Source organism: Hippopotamus amphibius, unplaced genomic scaffold (assembly GCF_030028045.1).
Source record: "Hippopotamus amphibius kiboko isolate mHipAmp2 unplaced genomic scaffold, mHipAmp2.hap2 H_1, whole genome shotgun sequence".
NCBI classification, from domain to species: domain Eukaryota; kingdom Metazoa; phylum Chordata; class Mammalia; order Artiodactyla; family Hippopotamidae; genus Hippopotamus; species Hippopotamus amphibius.
The window spans coordinates 2,652,042-2,674,557 of NW_026648280.1; the positions used below are offsets into that span (position 1 = coordinate 2,652,042).

The 22,516-nt window shown below is 46.4% G+C and overlaps 1 protein-coding gene across 15 annotated transcripts in view; it reads left to right on the forward strand.

Annotated features, from left to right (window-relative positions):
* The window catches only part of LOC130842893 (neurotrophin receptor-interacting factor homolog), a 50,051-nt gene that overhangs the window by 19,387 nt on the left and 8,148 nt on the right, over positions 1-22,516 (forward strand). For 12 of the 15 annotated variants that reach the window (XM_057719445.1, XM_057719446.1, XM_057719440.1 and 9 more), the window contains 3 exons: positions 597-688; positions 1,752-1,878; positions 2,262-4,933. In XM_057719445.1, coding sequence (XP_057575428.1) covers positions 597-688; positions 1,752-1,878; positions 2,262-3,175 — 1,133 coding nt within the window. In that variant the 3' untranslated portion in view covers positions 3,176-4,933. Of the gene's footprint in view, positions 1-596; positions 689-1,751; positions 1,879-2,261; positions 4,934-16,093; positions 16,202-18,907; positions 19,000-20,476; positions 20,604-20,893; positions 20,978-22,516 lie in introns of those variants that run through there. The other 3 variants (XM_057719434.1, XM_057719435.1, XM_057719448.1) reach the window with 3 other exon arrangements.

The window sequence follows — 22,516 nt, forward strand, 5'->3', positions numbered from 1 at the left end:
GGTCAAGAGGGCCCATGAAGCCAGGCAGAGCTGTTTCCTAAGATAGAAGAAACTTGGTGAAATTTTTTTTTTGGGGGGGGGTACACCAAGTTCAATCAACTGTTTTTATACACATATCCCCGTATTCCCTCCCTTCCTTGACTCCCCCCACCCTCGAGTCCCCCCCACCCTCCCCGAAACTTGGTGAAATTTGCATCAAGATAGGTTTGGGGGAATGGCCTGGTCCTGAGAGCCAGGGGAAGTCCCACCCTCCGTGGGGTAGCAGAAGGGAGGGAGGAAGGGGTAGAGGACATGGAGGCCAGAAATGGCGTCTTTGTCTCTGAGGGGAAGGTGTGAGGCCAGATGCTGAGGGGAGTGCAGAGGTGAGGCAGCTATCTCAGTGGAGGGATTGGGTCCGGAACAGTCCTTGGAGTGGGACTAGCAGTGGGGACACTGGTGCCCTGTGGTCACGTACATGGAGATTTGGCCACGGGCTGTGAGAGAAGAAAGGAGGGCACAGACAGGATAAGCTGTGGGTGTGCGCTCGCCCCAGGGGTCCTGGAGACAGACATGGGTGGTCCTTGCCCTGTTAACCCTGCACTGGCGTCTCTTCCCAGCACTGCCCACCCAGGGCCCCACCAGCTCTCTCCAGACCGCAGCTCAGCAGCAGGAGGACATGGCCACCAGGCCGGCCAAGGCACTGCCTGAGGTGAGTGAGGAGTGTCAGCCTTTCCTTCTCTGGTCCCAGCACCCCTGCAAGCATCCCAGGGCCAGGCCTTTCAGAGTTGCTGAGCGTGAAGGGCAGGCCTGCCCTCCAGCGACCGTGGTGTCATTGGAGACCACGACAGGGCACAGTGACCAGGAGTCAGGAAGTCTGGAGGGAAGAGGTGGAGGGGCCAACTGTTCTCAGCCACGTGAGAGGCAGGGCAGCCTTTGGCTGGGGCGTGCAAACCATGGCTGGATCCCAGTTAGAACAAGAGAGCCTTCATCCTTCAGAAACGCAGACTTGGGTGTTTATAACTGAAACAAAGCCTGGGATTTGCTTCAAAATAATCAGAGCTGGGGTGTAGACAAAATAGGACTGGCCCTGTCTTGCTAACTTTTGAGGCTTAGAGAACGGCCAGTGATAGTGTGTGTGTGGCCTTGGTCGGGGCTTACATCTGACTTGAGCATAGGAATGAATTTATCAGCTTTCATGTAATGAGTGGTCTGGAGTGGGCTTCAGGCACAGCTGTATTCAGGGGCTCCGGCCTCTTCCTTCTCAAGCAGGCTCTGCCCCTTTTGGGCAAAATGCCTCCCAGATCCAGGCAAAGGGCAGTGGGAAGCCTCTTCCTCCCAGAGTCCTGGTCAGCTCCTCAGAAAGGACTGATCACAGTGCAGCCCAGGCAGCCGCCCCACCACCAGGCAACCCCTGTCCCCATGGGGAGAGATTGTTCCCAGAATGGGGTATGCCTAGGGAGGGGCAAGCCTGGCCCAAGGGGTGGTCTCCTGTGGGAAATCATGGGGAAAGGGTGGAGGCAGTTTTTTTGTGGCACTTGTAGTTCCTTGTGAAGTAGGGGTCTGCCTCCAGCCTGGGCCCCAGACTCTGGTTTCATGACAACAAACCCATTGGACTTCTTATGGGCCCTAGTCATGGTTTCCAAGCAAACCCCCAAATTTGGGGCATCTCCAGCACAGTGAGCTCTGTTGGAATGTCCCTGCCGGACTCTCTTCTGTCCCCACCAAGAACTCCCTGACCCTTCTGCTGAGACACAAGGTGTGTGACGTTGCAGGAACCGGTGACCTTCCTGGATGTGGCTGTGGACTTCAGCAGGGAGGAGTGGGGGCTGCTGGACCCAACACAGAGGACTGAGTACCACGATGTGATGCTGGAGACCTTTGGACACCTGGTCTCTGTGGGTAAGTCCCCTCCACCCTTCCAGGACTGGGATGCCATGGGGGCTTATGCCTTCTCTGGGCCCTGGACGTGCCCCCGAGTCCCCTGCACCATTCAGGGCCTTTAGCTAATGCTGTAGACCTGGAGGGGCGGGCCTCGTATGGACAGAGGCAGCCTCAGGTCCAGTGAAGGACTGATTTCCTGTCCACTCTGAGGGTGTATGAGAACAGGGACTCAGAGCTCAGTGTGCCGCTCTTGACTGCTTCACTGCTTTCAGTCTCCTTCCCCATGTTGCATGACTGTACTTGGCGGGGGGAATCAGCTTCTGGATATTTAATTACATCATACTATCAACCCGTTTTAGCACTTTCTCTCTACGGTATTCACACCTTTGGGTTTCTTTCAGGGTGGGAGACTACCCTGGAAAGTAAACAGTTAACTCCAAAGCCCAGTGTTCCCGAGGAAGAAGCAGCCTGCCACCTGAAAGTGGAGGAATTCTCAAGGGATGACGCCCAGCCCTCTACCTCAGGTGACACCTTGCAGGCTGGGGCTCTGGAAGTCATGGACACAGCATTGAAACCAGTGCCACTCACTCAGGAAAATACCCTCCCTCAGAAGCTGCCCGGTGAAAGCTCCAAACCCCAGGCAAGCACAGGTTCCAGCACAAGCCACATCTCCCTTCAGAAGAGTATTCCTAGAAGACGCTTGCGCAAGCGTGACCTCAGGGTCAAAAAGGTGACACACAACCCCTGTGCAAAACCTCATCAGAAGAGCTGCAGCGGGGGAAAGGCCCAGGAGAATGGTGGCTGTGGAAGGACTGCCCCCTGGAGCGCTCAGCAGATCACATTCACGCGAATTCACAAAGGGAGTCAGGTGTGCCGCTGCAGCGAATGCGGGAAAACGTTCCGGAACCCCAGGTACTTCTCCGTGCATAAAAAGATCCACACGGGAGAGAAGCCCTACGTGTGTCGGGACTGCGGGAAAGCATTCGTTCAGAGCTCCTCCCTCACGCAGCATCAGAGGGTTCACACTGGAGAGAGACCCTTTGAGTGTCACGAGTGTGGGAGGACTTTCAACGACCGCTCGGCCATCTCCCAGCACCTGCGAACTCACACTGGGGCCAAGCCCTACCCGTGTCAGGACTGCGGAAAAGCCTTCCGCCAGAGCTCCCATCTCATCAGGCATCAGAGGACTCACACTGGCGAGCGCCCCTACACCTGTGACAAGTGCGGAAAGGCCTTCACCCAGAGCTCCCACCTGATAGGGCATCAGAAAACGCACAGCGGGGTGAAATGCAAGAAGAAATTGCCTACCTCCTAGCCCTCAAGCCTGTTGAAGAGACATGGCCTTTGTAGTGTGATCCTGCAATGTCACATGAGCGAGCCTGGTTGGGACTCAGAACTGAATGTGAAAACCCTGAGTGATGAAGTTCTCAAGACCAAAGAACGACCAGGGAGACCGCCCTGCACATCAGTCAATAAGAAAGCCAGTGGGGAGTATTGCTAATGAATACATCAGTTGGAAAAACAATTAATATTTTGCTCAGTTGATTTGCTGTTCTAATTTGTTCATTGGTTGTTAAAAGTGACATTAGTGAAACCTGAAAATGCTTATTATGTAAGTTTAAAAAGCCAGGTACCAAAAAAAAAAAAGTCTGTGCACTGATATTTGTGGTAAAGTATTTATGCATGTGGACAAGGATTGAAAGAGATAATGGATAAATAAACTATATATTTCTGTGGTAGGATCTTTGTTTTTTTCCCACCTATTTAGTTGATTAAAAGAAACAGTGTTAAAAGAAAAAGAATGGACCCTGGGTAGAGCTGGGAAGCTGTGCTGGGGTGGATAGGGGAGCGGGTGCTGAGGCAGGTGAAGGAGACGTGTGATCTCCATGTGGGAGGGCAGTGGCTGCACGAACCCCATTCAGATGGATGGACATCTGTCCGGGTTGTATGAGGAGCGTGGAGGATGAGCTGCAGGATGGCCAACCATGGGAGTGGTGGACGATGCCACCCAGAGGGCCAGCAGTGCCCTAGTCTCATGGCAGGAGCCTCTGCTTGCCACTCTCGCTAAAGGAAACCTGAAGATGACAAATGCTGAGTTAGGAAAGATTTAAGCCTGTGAATAACTTAATATCATAAGTTGACTGCTTTGGAGGACCAGAGAAACTCATCTTTGAGGTGAATGGAAGAGTTCCCACTTTCCTTAACATAGGATTTGAATATACGAGGGACTTCCCTAGTGGTTCAGTTTAAGACTGCACTCCCAATTCCAGGGTCCCAAGTTTGATCCCTGGTCAGGGAACGAAATCCCACATGCTGCAATTAAAGCTCCCGTGTGCTGCAACTAAGACCCTGTGCGGCCAAATAAATAAATAAACGTGGTGGATCCTAATCTTTCCCCACCCCCACATAAATTCACACCAGTACCACCCAGCGTTTCAGTCATGAATTTGCCATCAGGGCTCAGGCTGTATCTGAATACCCTGGGTGGGGAGAGGCAGAATAATGGCTCCCAAAGACATTCATTGCTAATCCCTGGAACCTGTGAATGTGGTACCTCACATGGCCAAAGGGACTTTGCAGATGTGATTACATTAGGATTTTAAAACAGGGAGATTGTCCAGGATTATCCCAGTGGATCCAATATCATCACAAGGGTTCTTATAGGAGGGAGACAGGAGGGTCTGAGTAAGAGAAGGGGATATGGTGACAGAAGCAGAGATTTGAGTGATGCAGGACCATCAACCAAGGAGTGTGAGTGGCCTCTAGAAGCTGGAAAAGGCAAGGAAATGGATTCATTCCTTAGGAAATGCAGTAATGGCAACACCTTGATTTTAGCCCAGTGATAGACTTCTGACCTCCAGAAGGTTAAAATTATAAGTATTGTTCAAGCCACTGAGTTTGTGGTAATTTGCTTTGGCCGTAATAGCAGGCAGTATATGTGATTTGAAAGTGTCCCCCAATGGATACTGTACCCAAAGGGATGGTGTATGCCTGTGGGAAGTGTGAGAAAACATCCAGATGTCTTTCTGAAGCCTTGAGAATCTAACAGGAAATATGGCTAAAAGTAGTTAATGTCGGGGATATGTGTGTAGAAACAGATGATTGAACCTGGTGTACCCCCAAAAAAATAACAAAATAAAAAAATAAAAAAAAATAAAAATAGTTAATGTACTTGGGCTGATTAACTGGGGTGAGGACGTCCTGCTTGTGCGCCAGAGCAGCGAGGGGTGAGGACTTAGGAATGCTGGGTCAGCGCAAGTTAGAATGCTGCTTGCACACACACTGATTGTTCTTCTGCTGTTCTTGCAAGGACTACTACCCCCGGTCATGTGATGCCCTTTGTACAAGGAGAAAATTGGTTACTTCAAAGAAAACATTAACTGTGGGACGTGACTGGGAGCATGGGAACCTTATGCTATCTTACTTCCTGGATGTCGAGAGCTCAATAAAAACTATGTGAGGTGAACCAGCGGGGCTCTCAATTCTAGAGGTCTTGAGTGCCCCGGTCCCATGTTTCTCTTGAGTCTGTCTTTGTGTTTCTTTATGCTTTGCAGCACCCATCATTCGCCCTGAGTTGCTGAGCTGGTCTCAGCAGGGAAGCACTGGATCTGGGGAAGGGATGGGGGCAGGCACTCTGCCTAAGGTTGACAAACCAAAGGGAACTAGGGGCTTGGGATTGTGTAGAATGGTTCTCTGTTCTCACAGAAGCATGGAGATTGTTTGGGTAGGAAAATTCCAACAGTCTGGATGAGTAGGCTGCTCAGAGTTTTTGGTGAGTCTGGTGCTTAGACTTTTGTCTGGTGGAAGAGGGTGCACGTGTATCCTCTGGGGCAAAGGCAGCTGCACTTGTAGAAATGGATGAGGGTAGTAACTGGGAAAATTACACTGAGTTCGCTAAAGGCTGGAGAAAATGGAGAAGGGTCCCATTCACAAGCTAAGATCTGGCTTTCTGCTGCCTCAGATTCCTAGATCAGAGAATGTAGAAACAACCACCATTACAGTTGTTCTTTTGGAGCTGGAATTTAATGAAAGTCAACAAGATGGACAACCATGAGAGCCCCCATGTGGTTTCAGTATCTTCTTAGTGCTCACAATAACCTTCCCAGGTTGTCAGTCTTCTTCCTGATTTCCGGGCAAGCAGGAGGAAACTCTGAGTAACTTGTCCAAAGGAACAGAATGGGTGAGCAGCAGAGCCAGGAGATCTACATGTATTTAGTCATTTGCTCAACAAGCAGTCCTTGAATGCCTGCAGAAAAGAATTCAAAGGCCACATGAGAATCATCCACCAGCCCCTAGGGGCTTAGATTGTCGTTGGAAAAATATTGCCAATGGAAGATCGTAAAATGTAAAGCTGAAGTGTAAAGGATTAAAGCAATTCTTCAGGGCTCTAATAAGGGTCAAATAAGGACTTTGGTGTATGAGAGTGGAGTTTTTCAGAGCAGGGAATGACCTAGTGGATGACCAATTCCTTGGGATCTTCATCCACCAAATTATATGGTCTTTCTGCTTTTCCTAGCTTTGCATCATTCACAAGTGCCACCAATTCCAACATCGTTCATGATATTTGGTTATGTCAAGACCTACTGGAGGTTAGTGTCAAGTTTGAGACAATCCCTCAAGAGACATTTTTAAAATGGGGGGGGGGGGGGGCTGTTTATGTCTAGAATTAGAATTACAGGACCTAACTCAAACTGGAGAGTATGACATAATTAGTGTAGTAAGTCTATTAAGTGAAGTTCTCACCTGGTTGCATATTAAAGAACTCATACCTAAGAAAAACCGTATAATGTAATCAACATGGGAAGTCTTTTACCTGGTGCTCCCAACTTGTTGACATTAAATAACTTGCACTAGAGAGAGAGACCCCATGAATGTTATGAATGTGGGAGAGCTGTCGGCAGGAGGTCTCAACTAATTAGGCATCAGAAACTCACACTTTAGAAAAACTGTTCTGTTGTAGTCCATGTGGGAAGTCTTTCAGCTGCATCCTTGATTTTAATGTGCATCAAAGAAAGAATAATGGAGAAAAGCCTTATGAATGAAGTTAGTATAGGAAATCTTTTCTTCAGGGCTCTGGCTTTATTTCACATGAAAGAACTCCCATTGAAGTGAAAGAAGCCTTATGAATGTAATCAGTGTGGGAAATGCTTCACCTGGAGTTCTCACTTTGTTACTTTTCGAAGAACTCACACTGGAGAGAAACCTCATGAATGTCATAAGTGTGAAAAGTCTTTCAACCGGAATTGTCACCTTATTCGACATCAAAGAATCCATATTGGAGAGAATACCTATAAATGTGATCAATGTGGGAAATCTTTAGATGGAGATGTTATCTTATTGTGAATCATAAGGGTGAAAAAACCACAGGAAGGTAATATGAAAAAGTCATCTGCAGAATTCATAGTGAAGGAAACCTTACACATACAATCAGTGCAGAAAGGCTTTCAGGTGGTGCTCTCCCTTGTTAGACATCAGAGAACTCATTCTTGAAGAAAACTGTTAAGTAACAGTTTTTAGTGTAATGACATACGGTCAATCTCTGCTCTTATGCCACAGTCCTATGAAAGCTGATCAACTAGGCAGTGTTCTTAATAGCACAGAGGCCTAAATCTGAGAAAGCACAAGGACACGAAAATGAATAATATAAGCACTGATGTGGGGAAATTATTTCCTCAGTTGATTACATTATTTGTACAGAGATTGAAACAGTTGATGGAAATATAATATAAATGTTCCTTTTTATTTAGATATTTTACCATTTGGGGACATTTGTTAGTTTCTAATCTGTTTTATGCAGATTCTGTAAGACATGATGTGAAGTGAAAAATGCATGATGTGAAAGATTGTGCTGTCATATTAAAATATGTTTGCACATGGACGAGAATAAAAGCGAAATGGATAAATAGTTGATTTGTCCCATTTAAAAATATTTAAATGTTCCTGTGATAATTACTTAATGACAAATTTTAAAAATCCAGGACAAAAGTAGAATCCTGTGGACTATTTACCTTCTTTGTCTGAGGATATTAGGAAGAAGGAGGACAAGGAACTAAGAATTTAAATGCTACCTGGCTTCTGTGAAGTATTTCTAGAAAAATGTATGACAGTCACACCTCCTATCATTCTTGGGTTCCCCAGAGATTCACCATTGAGGACCCAGTAGTTTCTCAGGAGGGGACTTGAACTCCATTGGAGAATCTCATCACAGAAGTGAAAGTGCCTGGGCAGCACAGAAGGTATGTGTCCTCAAATCATTGTATGCACTAGTGCAATTTACCCAGAACGTCCTTACATTCTTCTGTGTTCTGCCTTGGGAGAGTGACCAGTGATGCAGGGAAACTAGAAATGGGAGTGTTACTAACCAGAGTTCTTGGCCTCCTTAATCAACAGAAATTGGTAAGAGGCCAGATAAGAAATTCAGGCAAGTCTTTATTAGGACTCATGCTGCAGCACAGGGGAGTGAAAACAAGTAGCAGGTTCCCCCTCTCGCTCCCTGAGGGGGAGCCAGCTGGTTCCTTATATGGGGTGAGGGTAGGGGTGGGTCCAGGGGTTGTCCCAGAGGGGTGGTTTAGGTGGTTGGCCCACCTGCTCGATGGTGTTCTGAGCAGGGTGCATGTGCAGCACCCTGCTTTTGCTGGGGTTTTGGTCTTTTTGTGTCTTGTTGTTTGTAATTTGCCCCAACTGCACATGCACACAGTTATTTTCAATCCCTTATAGTTTCTTTGTATTTTGTTGCTTGAGGAGACGTTTATCCCAGTGCAAGTACTGCAGCAAGGGGTCCCAGGTTTCAGATCACAGCCTGTCTCAGCAGGGAAGATCTTCAACCCATTCCCCATCTCCTGAGTCTGTCTCACTAGAATGTCTGACATGAAACCAGAGTAAGATTAATTCCATGAGCTGGCTGTAGTTTTCCTGGTGGTCAGTGTTTGCTACTTTTTCTTAATGAAAGAAATTTTATATTTTAAGGCAGGACAAGAAAAAAAATTAAACATAAAATTCTGTGTTTGCACCTCCTCTTTCCCTCCCTCCCTAATGTGCAGTGTGCATCTGCATTACACATTAACCACAGCTCCTCAGAGATGGGAGTGCCTGCTCAACCATTCTTCTGACACTGGCACTGTAACTTCTTAAGAGAATGGCGTTCATTCCCAGCTCTGTAGGAGGTCCAAAAGATCCTTCCACACACTGAGCCCATAGGATCTTGTTGTTCGCTGAAATCAAGCCCTCTGCAACTAGAAGACCTCTGCCAGGTTCACTCTGAACCACCCAGAGGTGTATCTTAGATATTAAGTTGGTGTGAGGCTCCGACTTTCAAACTCTGTTTAAATAGAACATCTAGCAGAAGCTTGTAATTCCACCCCAGGCATAGGGCTTGTGGCAACCACCCTCTTCTGGGGCTTTAACAAAGGAACTCCAAGGACCTTGAAGGTTTCAGATGAAAATAGCTCTGACCACAAGATCTGCATCTCAAAGGTCAGGCATAAAAAGGCTTTGCTTTTACAAGGATGCTAGAAAGAACACGCATTGGGCAGTGGGCAGTTGATCAAGGAATGCCTTCTTTTCTTTTTTTTTTTTTTCTGTCAGCTGATTTTCTAGAGGAGTTGTTAAGGAGGGGCTGATCTACATTCTGATGCCGGCCCAGGCAGATGTACATCAAAGTTCAGCGTCCTGTGGGAAGGAAAGAAGATTCACTAAAACTTGGTCAACAAAAGTTCCAACTGACCAATGGGACAAACAGTTTAGATAATGATGTGTGAGACAAAGAATAGGAAAGTGTTTGGTCTTATCCTAGATAAACAAGGGGGTCTTATCTAAGTCAAGTGCAGAAGGGTGGTTCTTTGCAGTAAGTTTCCAGGAGCACAAGGGTAGAGAGACTTCTTCCGCTGCTGCTGTTTCCCAGGAATGCAGGGCTGGGTAGCAGGGTGAACATTCTCAGAGGAAGCAAAGATGTTAACAGAAGTATATCATCAGGGCCACACTGGTGATGAGACAGTCAATCAGAGTTAGAGACTGTACTTAGAGGTTACTGTTTACTAACACTGGGTATAGCAACGGCTTCTAAAGTCCAGGTGTCTAACAAGTCTCCTTACCTCGGCGAGGTGATCACTGATACACCAGGTCATCTGCTGCAGCTCCAGTGGCAGAGAATTTCCCTGCTGCCTTCTCATTGGGAACAGCCAAAGACAGGAAATCCTTTCATGACACCAGAGAAAGTAAAGCTGTTTTGAAAAGCTAAAAACTCTCAAAATGGGGAGGAAAGGGATGTGTGAGCAGTGTTCTGCTGGGAGTGGCACCCCCTGGGGTTGTGTGAGGGGCAATGTTTTGTTCCTGGAACTAGGAGCACACTCAAGCCTGCGGGGCTCAGTTGGTTGAAGGAGAGCTGGTCAGCAGTGTTCCATCTGGTCTTGGGTGGGGTGCTGGACTTCTTCTGCCTGCAATCTCCCCTCATTCATGTGAGGCAGAGTGGTTCCTGCCAATGGCACCAACACTCAGCTTTCACACCCCAACTTTGAGGGCTCCCCCAGCAACAATGAGGAAATTGATCTTCCAGAGAAGAGGAGACAAGACTAAGACCTAACCAGGAGTTGGGGGAATCTGGGATTTCCAAGTCAGTCTTGTCTAAAACTGGCAGATATTTGAAAACAAACCAAACCAACCAAAAAAAAAAAAAAAAAAAAACCCCACAAGCTCTGCAGCAAGATGGACTCAGTTTAGATCTGGGCTTCGCATTTTACCAGCTATGCCACTCTAGTTTGTTGCTTAACCTCTCTGTGCCTCAGTTTTCCTATCCGTTTCAAGTGGGACATTCATATAGTGTCTATCTTATTGGGTTACTAAGAGGAGTACTGAGTCAATACATACATGTGCTTTACCAGGCTGGTAGTCAGTAAGCCCTTAACCTATTACTGTTGTTATTACTATTATCACTAGCTCCTCTTTCAACACTTGACAGTTTATTAGGGCCAAATAATAAACAATGGAGAAAAACCAGAAACACCCTGAAAAAGAAAGGCAATGAGGAAGGGCTAGCGCTACTAGACAGTAAGTCGTATTATGAAGCATCTATAATTTTAAAGTTTTAGTGTTGGCACCTGAGTAGATAGACATGTTCAACAGAAAAGAAAATCCAGAAATAGACTCAATTGTGTATGGAAAGTTAGTATATGACAAAAGGGGCACCTCAAACAGTGAGAAGAAAGTAGACTATTGTGCTAAACTATTTAGGCTACCTGCAGAGCATGTGGCAAAAGATAAAATGAAATTCATTCCTCACACCTTACACTAGGATAAATTCTAAGTGGATCAAAGATTTAAATGTAAAATATGAAGCTATACAAGTACTAGCAGAAACATGGGTGAATTTCCCCAAAAAACTTGAGAATATTTCCTACTCCTGAATCAAAATCCAGAAGCAATAAAGGAAAATATTGATAAATTTGATGATGTAAAAGTAAACATTTGCATAAAAAAAAAACAACACTGTTAGCAACATAAGAAGATTACGAACTGTGAAAAATTGCAATTTGCAAGGTTACTTTTGCTGATAAGGAACTTCCAAAGCTAGAGTAAAAAGACCAACAACTCTTGAAAAATGGCTAAAATATTAACAGTTCACAGAACAAGAAATGTAATTGTTCTTAAACATATTAAAAGATGTTCATAATGAAATTCTCACTCATTAGAGAAATGCAAATTAGAACTATATTGAAATGCCATCTTTTACCTATCAGATTGGCAAAGACTCAAAAGTTTGATGGCACACCCAGCTGATGAGACTATTGGAGAACAGGTCCTCCCATACATTGTTAGTGGGATGCAAAAGGTATAACCCCAAAGGACAGGAATTGGGCAAAATTAAAAATACATTTACCTTTGATCTGGTAATCCCACTTTAAGAGATCTATTCCAAATATACACTGGCAAAAATGCAAAATGACGTAGGTACAGGAGTGTCCGTTGCAGCTCTGTCTGTAATAGTAAAGCGCTCATATAGCTTACACGTCGTCAATAGGGGGCTAGTGGAAGGAACTGTTGTCGTGCCACACGATGGTGCCCTGGCAGCTGCCAGAGAATGATCGCCCGTCAAATCATTAGGCATAAACAATGAAGTACATCAGAGCACTATGTGTGGTATGGAATCTTTTACCCAAGGAAGAGTGTGGGATACATATGCATAATGTATTTGCTTATATACTTTTTTAAATGGAAGGATAATCCAAAATTTACCTAAGTGATTACCAGTGGGAGAGGGCAGGGATAGAGGGGCGAGCAGTCAAAGAGGCTTGGCTTCTCTGAGTGTAATTTGTTTTTGGAGTTTTCACTTTGAAACCACAAGAGTGCCTTGCAAAATTATAAATTAGGTAAGTTTTAAGTGATCTCTAAAAATTGAAAGTATTAAGTGAAAAGTTTATCACATGGATAATTATTTCCATTAACTTTAAAACATAGCAATTTCACTGTGGAGACAGACCCTAAGGTCAAAAGAGCTGCAAATAAATCTTGAACAGTCAGTTAATAAGATTGGAGGTAATTTGAAACATAAAGCAACTAAGTAATTCTGCTGACGTAATTGGGAGCCAAGTTTTTCAACTTTAAAAAAAAGAAAGATCAAAGCATAAAAAATTAAAATCCTGTCACACTAAATTTGATTTAGAAATATCAGGATAAATCCAAAATGCGTTTCTTATATATATCCCAATTTTTTAAATGTCTACTGAAGAGGTTTTTAACAATAACTACCATAGTAGCAGTGAGTACTACTAGTACCCAGACTGTGGTCTCTAAAACACTTTTCCCATTAAAAAGAATTAGGGTTCCTCAGCAAAATGGCCAATTCCAAGGTTGGGGCTGGAAATTTACAGAATGAGTAACATCTTCTCAGACAGGAAAGTAAATAAGCTATCAAAGGTTCCTGAGGTCACCAAAAGGACACTGAAGGAGCTGATCTTGACCAAAGTTTGGTCAGTTGAAGCATCAGATTGTTCACTGCAATAGGTTAACAAACACAGAAACACAGAGAATATGTTTAAAATCCATGTATATAAAACACAGTCACTGGCCACCTTTGAAGGATGCTAACACATTAGTTTTTTGAAAGGAAAGGGGAAGAATAAAGCATTTATCCTCCCTCTCCTGAACATCTTAGGGAAACCAAAGAAGTTGGTAAGGGAAAACTTTTCCTTATGGAAGAAATCCAGCAAATAGACACAGAAGGAATGATATAATTAGAAAACCACCATCTTGTAACTCCTAATGAAATACTGTGTGTAAGGCAATGATCATCAATGACTGCTAAAACCCATTCTTGTGGGGCTTCCCTGATGGCACAGTGGTTAAGAATCCGCCTACCAATGCAGGGGACATGGGTTCGATCCCTGATCCCGGAAGATCTGACATGCCACGGAGCAACAAAGTCTGTGTGCCACAACTACTGAAGCCTGAAGCCTGAGCGCCTAGAGCCTGTGCTCCACTAGAGAAGCCACCGCAATTAGAAACCCACGCACTACAACAAAGAGTAGCCCCTGCTCGCCACAACTACAGAAAGCCCATGTGCAGCAACGAAGACCCAACACAGCCAAAAATAAATAATAATCTTTTCTGTGAAAAACATTGGAGAACTTTGTAACAGATGGATCAGGCTGTGAACACTTGAATGGTCAAAATAAACATCAAAGAAGTTGCACCAGCTATCATGTACCTTCTGATATGATGCAAAAGGAAACATGCATCACCTATGAAAGACTGTCAAAGATACATACAAATCTGAATCTAATTAAGCTTCTAGATCCAACTACTAGTTTACAGGAAAAACAAGGGAAAGAAAAATGACACCATAAAGATACCACTACCAAAATCCAAAATGTAGCAAAAATTTACAGGAAAAATTTACCTGGTTTCAACAAATAGAAAGAAAAAGAAAAAGCATTTGTGGAGGAAATCCATAAACTACAAGACTTAAGCACATATTAACCAAATGCAAGGTGTGAATCTTTTTCAGATGTAATATGAATTAACAGAATTTTTTTAAAAAGAAGCAATTTGGGGTAAACACTGGATATTTGCTATTAAGGAATTATTGCTAATATTTTTAGGTGTGTTAATGATTTTGTAGTTATATATTCAAAACTCATTTTTCCCCATGATATCTTTTTTCTTTTTTATAAACTTTTATTTATTTTCAAAAATTTTCCTGGAGTATAGTTGATTTACAATGTTGTATTAGTTTCAGGTGTACTATCTTTTTTTTTTTTCTAATAGGTGTTGGTAACCTTTTGTATTGATTAACAGCTTTATTGAGACATCATTCACCCACTTAAAAACTGTACAGTTCAATGGTTTTTAATATACTCAAGAGTTCTACAATCAATTTTAGAACATTTTCATCACCTCCAAAAGAAACAGATATCCATTTAGCAGTCACTCACATTTCCTCTAAAACTCCAGCTCTAAGTAACCACTAACTTACTTTCTCTATGGATTTGTCTATTATGGAAAAAATCATTATCTTTTAGAGGTATGTTCTTAGGCATTTCTGCATGAGATGATGTATCAGGGATTTGCTTCAAAATAATCCAGTGGTGGCTGAGAGCAGGTAGGGATAGATTAAATTTAAAAAGCAGAATGCTGACAGTAAATACAGCAGAGTAATGTATAGAGGAAGCATGGGTTTCATCACACTATTCTCTTTACTCTTGTATGTTTGTAATTTCTACAAAGAAAACAAACAAGGTCATCTATTTAACCATAATGAAAAGTCCCAAGGTAGGCACAGGCAATATTACTTGATTCATTGACTCAAGGAGGATTCCATAGTAATTCTGGTTCTTTCCATCTTTCTGCTCTGCCATTCTCAGCATGTTGACTTTGCCTCTTATGCTGGTTTCCTCATGGTGATGGCATGGCGGTACTGTTCTACACATTACATGCAGGCAACACTGTCTAGAGGCAATACAAGGGGACACACTAGTGTCTTATGTCCATTTTTAAGAGAGAGGGAAACTTCCCCAGAAGCCCCTAGCAGACTTGTCATTTCTCCTTGGCCAGAATGCCCTTGCCTAATTCAATCGCACGGCAAGAGGTGTGAGAGCACTCTATCAAGACTCTCCTTTTGGAAGTTATGTCCCAGTTATTCTGGAAGAATATACAAATTGCAGGGTCACCCGAGCAAGTGTGAAGTATGCAAATAAGAAGGCGATGGCCGTTGGCTAAAGCAACCAAGAAGGTCAACTCCAGGAGAGTCAAGGCAAGGAAGACTGGTCACAGGAGCAACCCAGACACAAGAGCACAATGCAGAAGCTTAACGATGCCTAAGGTTCAAGTAGAGCCAGAGTGGTTCCCGCCAGAAGGCCGGCCTGGGAAGGTTTCCTGTGGCCTCTCCTTCCGTGAAGAGCCAGGGCAGGTTAGCAGGTCTGTGGGTCTCAGCCCCACAAGGCAGTGAGACTAAATATACAAACAACGGCCAGATCATATTTAACAAAACTCTCTGACCCACAATCTCTGTAGCAACAGGCCCAAAACAGTCAGGACTTGGTCACTAACTGACAGCTTCCCTACTTTTCGCCTTTGTCCCACTTAGGACCAACCGGAGAAAGACAAATAAGCTCTCCTGAGCAATCACACAGGATGATCCACTACTAGTCAGCCGGCCTCCAGCTTCCATACTGCACGTTCAGGACACACCTGAGGCCGTTCCTGTTTGTCGCTGTCAAGCTTTCCCTCTCTTCTGCCGGCCTTTGAGCCTCTGCCAAACACACAGGCTGTGGTGGACTCCCCTGCTCTAGCGGGCTCTGAAAAAACATCTTCCGTGGTCCTCATCAGGGGGTCTCCCTTTACTTCCACGGCAGGTCTGGCCGTTGCAAAGGCCCACGAGGAAAGCACGAAGCCGTGCACAGCTCTGACACGAACGTCGCGCCCTCGACCTCCGTAGCAAACGCCCATGAGGAGAATCAGAGTCGTCCGTTAACTCGGGGCCGAGGGGCAGAGCTAGAGGGGAGCAACGGTCTCATCCACAACACGAGCCGTTGTAAGAGACAAAAAGCTGGGTCGCCGACGCCCACACGCCAAAGGCTTCGGCTCTCCTCGCCGCCAGCGCCGCCGCCGGGAGCAACGGCAGCTACTGCAACTTGAGAAACTGCCACCGAAGCAAGAAAAACCGCCGGTGGCGCACGGCCTTCTGGGGCTTGTAGTTCGTCGCACAGAGCGCGCGCACTTCCGCCACCCACCGGAAGTGCCGGCATAACCCGCGCGCGCAGGTAAGCCTGGCCGGGGAACGCGAGCGGAGGCTCAGCTGTATGCCAGAGGCCACCCCAGCCCTAGAACATGGACACGTTTTCTTCCACTGGTACGTGGACTTTGAACTCAGCTTGAAAAGAAAGTGTATGTTGTTCAGATAAACAGAGAATTAGGGACAGTCCTGGCAGAGCAAATGGCATCGGCAAACTCGGGACCGGGGTGTTGGGGGCATGTGTTGGTTGTATTTGATGATGTCCCGAGTTAAGGGCTCGGTGTGAGAAGGGGCTCTATTGGCTAGCAGGACTGGAGGCGTGCGGAGAGGGACACAAAGTTCCCTTTCGCGTGAGGGCTGGGGTTTGGATTCCAGAGCCTCATTAAGTAAAAGCATCAGGCGATGGATAACGCAGTGCAAGGGGCAGTGCCAAGGGAGTAGAAAGAGTGAGGAAGACTGATTTCCCGTTCCTAGTCAGGAGCCAGGATGGAGGCCACAGTGCAAGAGATGAGGCATCGGTGGTCACTCGCAGCTGTGTTGAGTCGAGGAGTCTGTCAGTGAAAGAGTTCATCAATAGTTGATCTAAGAAAGAAATGGAACATTTTTTTGGAACCAACCTGAGGATTGTAACACAGGAAATAATCTTTCAGAAAGGTCTGAGGACTGTTCCACGCTAGAGGTCAAAGCACAGTTATATACATTTTTGAGACAAAGGGCCATATATCAGATGATGAATTGACAGTTGAAATAATCCGGAGCTGCAGTACAAAGCCAGTAGTGGGTCATTGTGACCCCTTACAGAGAAGGAAGGTTGTCTCCTAAGGAGATACGGTTCATGCAGATGTACCATACACACTAAATGGGAGGAAGGAGGCCCAAACGAGCAGACAAAAACTTTATGTTTAAATTTTTCTCGTCTTGCCATAAAAGATGAATTTTATTTCATCAAGTCTTTAGAGGCATGGCTGGATGTGGAAGAGGGAATGGCAGTGGCAGGGAGCCTGGGAGGGATGTCTGGGCTGGACATAAAGCCTGGGGAAGCACTTAAAACCCCACCCTCTTACAGGCAGGGAGAGAGAAAACTAGAAAAGGAAGGAGAAAGAGACGCCTCTAGAAAGAGGGACCCCTGCCAGACCAGCCCCCTCCTGAGTCCAGCAAGAGGAAAAGAAGGGGAGTTTTACGTCCAACTATAACCAATATGATTAAATCTGTGGGGCCCCTACTCTGTGTCAACACAGTGTTTGTGGAGATCTCATCCACAGGAAAGCACCTGAATGTGAGTGGCACGGTGGAATTAAGAAAATTCACACAAGAGTATAGGAAAGCATGGGGTCAGGGGACTCAAGACCAAGCCAGTCAAGAGTCCCAAGCTCTGATTCCCATAGCGTATTTATTGAGAAAAAGCATTCTGGATTATAAATCGCGATAATGGACATCACAAGGTGTATGCTTCAAATAGAGAAAAAAGCAGAACACCTTGTTTTTTATGACTAGTAGGGGAGATAGTTAATCTTTAACTCAGAGCTGGAGCCTGGAGCCATCGGGCTATATGACTGCTTTAGCTCAATCAGTTTTCCTTGAGACTAGTTCTGCTTTCAGAACTGCCTGCAGCCAGGTAGCCGGTCATGCACTCTCAGGATTGTTACTCCAAGTCAGTGTCCTCTGCGTCTTCTGTGGTTCTCTACAAGTGTTAAGCAGTTGTAAATGCAACTCACGTAATAATCAGAGAAACACCACAAGGCGGGGCCTGCTCTTCTGCCAGATTTCTACAGATGAAGCCCAGAGAGGTTAAGGAGGCCTATTCAGGGTCCTGCAGAGGCACGTGGTGGAGCTGGGACTTTGAAAGCAGGCAGTCTGGCTGCCAAGGGGAGGTGTTCCCAGCCCTCACCTGGGGTGTCTCCAGACCAGGAAGAAAAGGAGCAGAGGGTGGAAATGGACTTAGGTAGTAAGAGACTGCCCATTGATTGTTCTGACTTCTTGTTCAGGAACCTCAGAAAAAGCATCATATAGAGTCTTTAGTGGCCTTTCTTAGGTGTGGTGAACATCTGTATGTGTGCATGGTGTGGGTGTGGTTTTGGTACAGGCAGGGTGAGAGGGAGTCAAACATAGGGAATGGTTTGGGGCAAGATTTGGGAGGATTTTTGTCTGGCTCACTTAGTGGGACTGTCACGTGACTACAGCCAAGCTATTACATGAGTAGAGTATGGGAAGCAATGACAACGTTAAGTAAAACGGGATAATCGGTGTAGCCCCCAGGCAGTGGGGCAGCATCCCAGCAGCTCCAGAAGGATGATACCCACCTCGGAGTGCCCTTATCTGTCCTCCTGGGGATTTCCATATCCTCCTTGTCCCCATCCCCCACCTCCATTTTTAGAAACCAGCTGATGTTTCATTGGGATATTTTTTAATGGTACAATTAATTTGACACTGCCTCCACCGCTCCCTATTTAGTGTCTTGAGATAAGAGGAAAGACTGGCCCCTCCTTTATTTGAGTGTCAAGGCACTGCTGTGTATCTTTGGGGCCATGGGTCAGACACCCCAGCACATGCCTCAAGGCATTTATGTTGAGCCTGGGGCAGCCCAGGCCCAGACCCAGGCAGACTGGCCCTCTCCACAACTGGAAGCTGTCTTGGCCACCTCAGCTGACCTCAGAGCCTTGAAGAGGGACCATGTGGTCAGAGCTCCGCCTCCCTGCCCCTTACTCCCCAAGGGATGGTCCTCTGCTGGAATTGGCCATCCTCTCCTTTGGGGATCGGGGTGGACTCGGAATCGTGGACCTACTGAGCTGGGGCTGAGTTCCTAATTGTTCCCCTCACCCCCAGCCCTGCCTTCTGAGGACCTCTGCCATTTTAACAACAGCTTCTCCAGGTGTGAGGAGGAAATGGAGGCATATTCTCAGCAGATCCCGTCCCAGGTGAGTTGGGGACCTTTGCTCATTGCCTTAGTCTCCTTGGCTATAAAATGGGTCCAGGGATAACACCCACCTCCTCAGGCCAGCACACACTAAAGTTCTGTAATGCTGCCCTATGGGCTCCCTGTGTGGACGAGTTAGGAGCTCCCCAAACCTGGTTCCCTGGGCCAGGTCTCTGCTTTAGACTTTTTCTTTGTGGTGGTTGCTCAGTGGTCTCTTGAGGGCAGGCAGAGCTGAGCCTCCATAAACAGGCAGCCACTCTGGGCCCATTGACCCTCGATGGGACCACCCAGGAGGGCAGCTGAGAGTGTCCCCATCAAGCACCAGAGTCGCCCTTAGATGGCTCACGGTGCAAGACACGTTGGGTGAGGGGCGGGTCCCTGACCTCCTTCAGGGTCCCAACACCATACACTTGTCTATGCTTCCTGGGTGCCAGGGGTCAGATCCACTCATTTCCTATGAGACACCCTGGTGCAGGAGGTTGTCTTCATAGTCATGTCAGGGCAGCTCATGCCGAGAAGTTCAAGGACATGTCCAGGTGTCCAGCTAGCAAGTCGTGAAGCTGAGATGCCAGTTTGGCCTAGCCCCCAAGGCCAGAGCACGTGGCTCCTTGCCTGCTGGCCTCCCTTGAGCACAGGCTTGACCAGCGTTTTCTGTAAAGGGTCATATGGCAACTATTTTAGGCTTTTCAGGCCACATACAGCTTCTACCTCATATTCTTTTTTTTTTTTTTTTTAATGCAGCCCTTTAAAAACATAAAATCCATTCTCAGCTATATTAGTCTACTTTGGCTTCTGTAACACAATGCCACCCACTGGGTGGCTTGGACCACAGACATTTGTTTTCTCACCGTTCTGGAAGCAGGAAGTCCAAGATCAGGGTGCCAGCAGGGTTGGTTTGTGGTGAGGGCTCTTCCTGGTTTTCAGATGGTGCTTTCTCTCTGTCTCCACGTGATGGGGAGAGAGAGAGAGAGGCTTCTGGTGTCTCCTCCTCCTCTCTTAAGGACACCAGTCCCATCACATGAGAGCCCTGCTCTCTGACCTCCATTAACCTTAATTCTGTGAAGGCCCTGTCTCCAAATAAGTCACATTGTGGGGTAGGACTTCAACATGTGGATTCATGGGGAAGCGATTCAGCTCATGGCATTAGACTTCTAAAAACACACCACAGCCCTGATTTGTCCCACGGGCCATGGTGTGCTGACCCCTGATTTAGACCATCCCTTTGGCTTCCATTCTGTGATTTTGTGCAGAAGCTGGGGGCAGGGATCTCCAAGAGGGGTCCCTGTTTCCCAAAACAGAAAATCGAGATCACTGGTGTGACCAGCGGTAGATGAGATACCCAGAGAGAAATGAAAACTCCATGGGCCGGGGTCTGGATCTGATCTGAGCATGGGGTTCTCCCTCCCCTGTGCTGTCCTGTCCGTCCAACCTCCTTGTTGAGAAAACAGGGCCCCATGGTAACACCAGTGATGTTTCAGCCACCTGTGAGCTTCAAGGACGTGGCTGTGACCTTCACGTGGGAGGAGTGGGGACAGCTGGACCCGGCCCAGAGGATGCTGTACCGTGAGGTGACTCTGGAGACCTGCAGTCACCTGGTCTCCCTGGGTAAGGCGGGCACTGCCCATCGCAGGACCCAGAGTGCAGCTCATCTCAAGGATGTACCCGGGCTGGGCCAGAACGCGTTGAAAGAGGGTCCCCTTGAGATGCAGGTCTGGGCATTGCAGCTGATTCTGCCTCCATGGCAGGGCTGTGGCTTTTGGTTCAGGGAGCAAGGAGCCTCCTCGGGAGGGTGCCGGGGCCCTTCTAGTCCACCCCCATCTGACCCCTGGGGTGAGGGCTGGGCCTGTCTCCAAGCAGAAGACCAACAAGCCCTCTGTTTTTCTTCCATTGACCAGGGCTTCTGCTCTCGAAACCGGATGTGATCGTCCAACTGGAGCAAGGGGAAGACCCATGGAAGATGGAGCAGGGACCTCCCCAAGGTGAGAACAGGCCAGCAGCGCGGCGGTTAAGGTCTAAGGAGCAGGGAGGCTGTTTCAGGGAGTTTGCTCAGGTGTTCTCTGCTGCCTCCTCCTCTCTAGCAAGGCAGCCGCGTTCTCATCCACATCAGCCTGTCTCTATGCCTAGCCCACCCACGGAGAACACTTGATGCTGTCAGGGTGTGTCTCACACGTGGGTTCACTTCCATCCCCGTCTTCCTCTGGTCTTCACCCCTCAGCTGCCCCATCTTATTCCCAGGTCCTCATGCCCCCTCTTTTCCTCCAACCCCTCATCTTGACTTCCATCCAGGATGGCAGCTCCTCGGGCCTCCCCTTCAGCCTCGACTTTGCTCTGCCACGGGTTGTCCACCCCTCCTCCATGTTGGACCTTCCTAGGAGGTGTGGTGAGAACTTGTGCATCCATGCCTTCCAGAAGGGTTCCTACTAAATCACCATTCCTGGACCTGCTTTTCCACCTCCCTCATCCTATAGGCCTATCTGCTACCCTGTCTGTCAGCCTAATTGGAATTATTTTTTCTTTTTCTTTTTTTCTTTTAGAGCTGTATCGAAATACAATTCACATACAAAACAGTTCACTCGTTTAAAATATGTAAAGGCAGCATGTGTATCTGTCACCACACTCTATTTTAAAACATGTTCATCATGCTGAATAATTGGGCTGCTTCTGATCTTTCGTTGTTTTGTTTTAACTGATAGACTTTCTTTTTTAGAGCAGTTTCATGTTTATAGAAAGTACAGAGTTGCCGTGTGCCACCCCTCCCCATGCATTATTAGTATCTTGCATTCTTTGGTACATTTCTTACAATTGATGCACTTATATTGATAAATTATTATCAACAGAGGTCAGTAGTTTACATTAGGTTCACTCTGGTGTTGTATGTTCTGTGTGTTTGGACAAATATATAATGTTATATATCCACAGTTATAGTATCATACTGAGTAATTCCACTGCCCTAAAAATTCTCTGTGCTCTACCTATTCATCCCTGCCTCCACCCTAACTCCTGGAAACCACTGATTGTTTTACTGTCTCTGTAGTTTTACCTTTTCCAAAATGTCCTATAGTTGGAATCGTGCAGTATGTGGTCTTTTCGGAGTGGCTGCTTTCACTTAGCAATAAGCAACATGTTTGTCCTTCACACCACCTTCCCCCAGCCTGGAGGGTTTAATTTATCTCATGTGTTCCTACTCCTTCTTACCCTGTAACTCTCTTGCTTGCAGCCTCTGTTATTTCTTACTCTGAAGTCTGACATACTTTTACTTACCCTTGGTCCTCAGATGACATCATGCTGAATTCAGTTTAGTGGCAGTGTCTTTCTTCTCTTCTGTCATAGACATTACTTTTTGGCTGGCCTGCACAGTCTGTCTTCCTTGTTTCAAGATCCTGAGGCAGATGCTGCTCTAGAATTTTAACCTCCTTTGCCCCGTTTCCAACAGCCAGGCACATCTTGGACATATGTTAGCTGCACAAAGATTTCTTTCCTTTCTTCCTCCTCCTCATCCCCAAATACCCTTTCACTCT